The 5,244-nt window shown below is 55.1% G+C and overlaps 1 protein-coding gene across 1 annotated transcript in view; it reads right to left on the bottom strand.

Moving 5' to 3' along the window:
• Window positions 1-3,080: 3,080 nt before the first annotated feature.
• The window catches only part of HTATIP2 (HIV-1 Tat interactive protein 2), a 3,542-nt gene continuing 1,378 nt past the window's right edge, over window positions 3,081-5,244 (bottom strand). Inside the window, exons 2-5 of the mRNA XM_017729581.1 lie at window positions 5,234-5,242; window positions 4,995-5,132; window positions 4,166-4,227; window positions 3,081-3,578 (exon numbers count right to left, since the gene is read on the bottom strand). Of these exons, the coding sequence (XP_017585070.1) occupies window positions 3,353-3,578; window positions 4,166-4,227; window positions 4,995-5,132; window positions 5,234-5,242 (435 nt within the window). The 3' untranslated portion in view covers window positions 3,081-3,352. The remainder of the gene's footprint in view (window positions 3,579-4,165; window positions 4,228-4,994; window positions 5,133-5,233; window positions 5,243-5,244) is intronic.

Genomic DNA, 5,244 nt, shown 5'->3' with positions numbered 1-5,244 from the left:
CCCAATCCCACCACAGAGCTCAGTGGCCCCATCTGCCAGCAGCTGGGGTGCAGCCCCTGGCCTCTGAAGGAACACAGCCTTGCAAACTCTGCGCCTTTGCTGGGCTGTGCCAGTGCCCTTGGGGCCAGAGCGTTCATCAGGGCCATGAATTTGATAGCAGGGATGTCACCAGGATGTCACCAAGATGTCACTGAGTGCCAGGTCAGTGCCAGCCAGCTCAGAGGATGCTTTGAAAAGCTCCTTTGAAGCGTGGTGCTGTTTGCAGGAGGCTTTGCCAGCTTTTCAGGCACCCCCTTCTCAGAGGGAAGCCAGTGGCAGCATGGGCTGGGCGAGAGGGCCTGGCCGTTCTCACGGCTCGGGGCTGGGAAGGACAGCAGAGCTATGGGACCTCCTGGGAAACCCCCACTGCTGAGCCATTGGGAATGCAGCTATCCTTTTATCATTAAGCTTCGGTAATAAAGTCAGCGTCAGAATCCCAGGGGGACTTGGGTCTGTGGGACCAGGTGGTTTGTGTGAATGCTGTCCAGCAGACTCTGAGCACCCTTCCATGCTCTCCTCCCAGCTGCAGCCAGGGCTGCGTGCCCTTGGAAGGCAGAGAGCCCCGCCAGGCATGCCAAGGACACGGCTCCATCTCTGCAGACCTCCTGCTTCTCAGAGGGACCTGGAGCTTTGCCCAGTGAGACCCTCTGGAGGGACGGGGTCTGTTCCCTACAGGCTTTTATCTCCTTTACCTCCTTCAGCCCTAGGTGGGCAAATCCCCTCTGCTGTAGTTCAGGGACTGATGCTCTAAAATCTCTTCTAAAGCTCTGGGGTGGGGGTTTAAGGAGTGCAAAGAGCAAATTGGGGAACTGAGCTCCAAAATGTGTGAGGAAACTCCGTGCGGGAGGGTGATAAGGAAGTTGTACTGTGTGCTGCGATTGAAACTGTGCATTTTAACACAGATTCGTCTGAAACACTGAAAAAGAAACTGCCACCACTGAGCAGAAACAAGGGTTACACAGAAGTAGTTTTCATTTTCCACAGACCTTTGTCCAGCAAGAAATGTTTGTTTTGTGTGTTTCAAGGCTTTAGGCTTTGGAGTGCTAAGAAAATATTTCCAATAAGAAACTACACAGACCTTCCTTTTCTTCCCACGACAGCTTAATTTCTTTAAGAGCCCTTCTGGGAGAGCTTTTTGGAGATCTGAGTGCACTCTGAGGAGCAGATTGTCTTGTGTACACAATGGCTGGTTTCCTCCAAGAGTGCTCCAGGCTTGTGCTTTGCAACTGCCCCCTCAAAAGCCGCGTGGAATCTCCCATTACACCCGATTTATCCTGGGCCCTGTTATTTCCAGACTTTATTACCCTTTCTAGCAACGTGCCTCTTACAGAAGGCAGCCTAACCGCTTTGCAGTTTCCTGGTTCCCACTGGAACTTTTTAAGAACTAGCATCGTATTTAACAGTGCTGACCTTTTGGTAAAGGGATCGCTGCAATTCTCACCCAGGAGAGTATTTGGCAGTTCATCTGAGTGCTCCTTCTGGCAGACTTTTAACCACGTGTTCTAAAAACGGGGTTAAAAATATCTTTTTTTGCCCTGCATGCTTTGGGACAGTCATTCAAATATGTGTCCCTGAAGGAATGATGGTAGTGTGAGCTCCCTAGCAGCAAAGGGCAATGCAAGTAACTCACCGAGACTTTCTGCAATGGCTCTTTCCTTCCTATAGAGCCTGGTCACATCCTGTCCTTGAGCCTCCCTGGACAACTTTCTGCTTCTCACAAAGCCATAATTCATGTTTATGCCTTTAGGATGCTTTCCTCATGTCTTCTGTGGCTTGTCTCTCACCTGTAACTTTCCAGAGCTTGAATTCTTTTTTTTTTTATTCTCATCTCAATTTTCACTTCTTTTAAGGTCTTACCATTTCAGCACTCATTTCCACTCCCTTGTATAACCACACGCCCTTTTTAAAAAAATCTCTGAGCGTTGAGCACACCATGCCTGTGTAACCCAGTGCTGCAGGTGTGACCAGCCTTTGTGCGCCTCACACTTATGTGATGCTGACTAGCCTACCTCTCAGTTCCCTTTGGGCATTAAATACTACTCTAAAGGTATTGTTTTGCTCTCACTGGGACAGTCTTACCAGCAGCTGTGGCTCTGTGGCCCCTCTGAACTGAGCCCCACACGTGGCTGAGGAGTTGTCTAGGTGCAGGCTTCACACCATCTTGCTGCCTCCACCAACCTTCTGAGGTCCAACCAGATGACTGAAATGCTTGTGTAGAAGGAGATGAGATCCAGGCTCCCTCCATTTGCCACATCCAAGTCAGTGACACAGGAGCCATGGGTGAGGTCAGAGAAAATCCTGGAAAGCAGTGTTACCCGGAGCACTGGGACTCTGGCCAGTAGGGAATTTGGGAGTCACGTATGTTCTGTATCCCATCTGTGAAGCCACCAAGTTCCTCGACCCCAAGCACAAGGCCTGAGAACAGCCGGGGCCGCGCCTGGGACACTGCACTGCTCCTCGTGCCTGCTCCATGCCCACAGAAGGAACCTGCTCCCCTTCTGGCACCTGGGCAGGAGCAAGCCCCCTCCAAGGTGTGCACAGGGCTGGCCTCATCTTTTTCACATGCAGAGCACTCCCGGGAACACGGGGCTGGGCTCAGGCTCATTTGTGCCCGGAAGGAAAGCCCAGAGGGACAGGCGTTTGCAAGTCAATGCAAGTATTTTCATGGTGTTTATGTGACTACAGGTACCAAGTGGCAGCCCACGTGTGAACAGCAGCGTCCCCAGAGCAGTCCCTCAGCACCCTGGGCAGATGAGGACAGGAGTGTTTGCAGAGACCTGCTGCAGGCAGAGGCACCACTCCCAGCGCCTCAGCAGCTGCGGCTAGGCATCCAGCAGCTCTGCTTATCCAAGCAGCACTGGTGCCACCGTGTGCTCTGTGAGGTACAGCCTCCACACAGGCAGCTGTGCCTTGTCTCTGCTTTCCTGTGTCTGTCACCTGCCTGCAAGCATTCCCTGAAGTGACACAATCTGAGCAGACGAGGCTGGGTTGTTGATGCGCAGGTGACAGACATTATTTCAACACAAAGCCGGCACAACCAGATCAGTCATAGGGTTTTATTCAAGGCCTGGATTACACCATCTTTACCCATATTAGTGTTACAGACCCACGCAGCAGAGCACATTGTATGTCAGCAGCCAGCACCTGCATTTTTGATCCCTTGACAGAATCAGCCACAGTGCAAAAAAGTGCATATACCTCTGGCTCCACGCTAGCCATGCAAGCACCCCACGCCTCTCCAAGCACGCATCCATCCTCAGCCCAAAGAGCACCTGAATGGTGACTCAAGCTCCTGCCTGCCATCCCTTTTGCTCTATGTGCCCTGCTGTGGCACTGCCTTTCCCAGCTCGTGGATGGCCCCGTTCTCCAGCACCTTCACCTTCTCCTCGCCTGGCTGCAGCACACAGGCCACCATAGCCCTGGCCACCGTTTCCACAGGCACCGAGTAAGCGGTCGGGAAGACCCGAGCCACAACACCCAAGAACTGCTGGGCTATCCACTCCGTGGGCCGGGACTCCTGGCGCTTGCACAGCAGCACCCTGCAGGGCAAGGAGGTAAGGTGGGTCAGCTTGAAACAATCCCTGGGGGAAAGCTAGAGACTTGCACAGAATTCTCCAGCAGCACCAAGGCCCAGACCAGCTCCCAAAATCCACATGGGCTTGGGGGCTTTGGCAGGGTCATGAAACGTGACAGAGCTGAGCCCTTGGACACTAAACTCCTTTCCCCACTGTGCTGCCAAAAGCAGAATGCCAGTTCTACTAGGCAGCGAGAGCACAGTACAGCTGAAAGGTCACAGGTGAGTGTTCCCTCTGCAGAAGGTCAAGGTCCATCTGGAGTTAAGCTCTGACCTATGTGCCCCAACCTGTGCTTTCAGCCCAAGCCTCCTGTCCGTGCATGGCACACGGCACCAGCATTGGGATGGGCCATGGGACACCTCAGAGCTTGTTCCCTGCAGCACTGGGAAGCAGTCTGCTCATCCATGAGCTGCATTTGCAGCTGGTGGCATTCTCCACTCCCCTCCCCAGCCCTGCCCTCATGGATCCTTTCTCTTCCTCCATCTCCCAGCCTGCTGCCCTGCCAACCCTCCACCCAAGCCCTGTGCCCTCCCTCCTCCACCACTACTCACGCTGGCCGGAGAATGGTACAGCGATCAAAACCAACAGCCTGGACCAGGTTCTCCACTTCTCCCTGTCAGAGCAGCCAGGCAGGATGAAAGGAGACAAGGATGACTGCAAGCACCATCCTTGCAACCCCATGAAAGGGCAGGAGAGAGCTTCTGAGCCGTGGGCAGGATGGCACTAACGCCAATGCGAAGCTGGAACAGGCCAGGGAGGGATCAGCTCTCCAGGCCAGGCAGCCGGGGTGAGTGCCCACGGCGGACACAGACCGTAGGTCAGCAGCGCACCCTTGCAACCATCACGCTAAACTGCAACAGGCTGCTCCGGAGAGCATCTGGAGTCAGCATCCAGCCTGGGGATGGATCCACCCGGCACAAGATGCTGGCAAGGCAGCTGTGAGTCCAGCAGGTGGTGGGAGCTGCAGCACACAACGTACGGGGAAAAAAGCTTTTGCGACAGATATGGTCCTACCTGGGGAGCCTGTGGGCTTTCCATCACAGGATAGTTCGTGTCTCACCTGAACACAGCCCTGAGCGTCCCCACATAGCTATGAAGCCATCGCAGCTTGAGGCTGGGGAGCTGGGGTTGGGGTAGAGACCTCAGCAGGTCTTTCTGGGGTTTGAGGAGGGAGACAGCTGCTGCATGCAGGTGTCGTGCTGCTTCAGAAGAAGCCAGTTGCATAGCTGTCCAGCCAGCCCCTTCCCTTGTCCCGCAGCACCAGGAGGACCCCCAGAGCCATTTGCATCTCAAGACCTCAGCTCCTGCTTCCTTCCCGAGCATCCCAGCATCCTGTGATTCCTGCAGAACACCAGGATCCCACCCCAGCTGCCCCCTCACCTTCACGCGGAGGTAGAGGAAGCGGCTCTGCGCGTTTGCCCCCCGGGAGGACTGCAGGACAAAGTGTTTGCAGCCCCCTGCCCGCGCCAGCTCTGCTGCCTGCGCCACGTAATCCCGGTCCACACGGACAAAGCCGTCCTGCGAGGGGAGAGGAGGGTCAGTGAGGCAGGGAGCGGGCGGGCAGGGGAGGGGACAAGCGGGACCCCTACTCTCCCGGGGACAGGGGAGGCCCCCCTCACTGCGCCAGCCT

Source organism: Corvus brachyrhynchos, unplaced genomic scaffold (assembly GCF_000691975.1).
Source record: "Corvus brachyrhynchos isolate BGI_N302 unplaced genomic scaffold, ASM69197v1 scaffold101, whole genome shotgun sequence".
Taxonomy (NCBI): Eukaryota; Metazoa; Chordata; class Aves; order Passeriformes; family Corvidae; genus Corvus; species Corvus brachyrhynchos.
The sequence above is the reverse complement of the archived record's forward strand: the minus strand, read 5'-3'. Positions and strand labels throughout refer to the sequence as shown.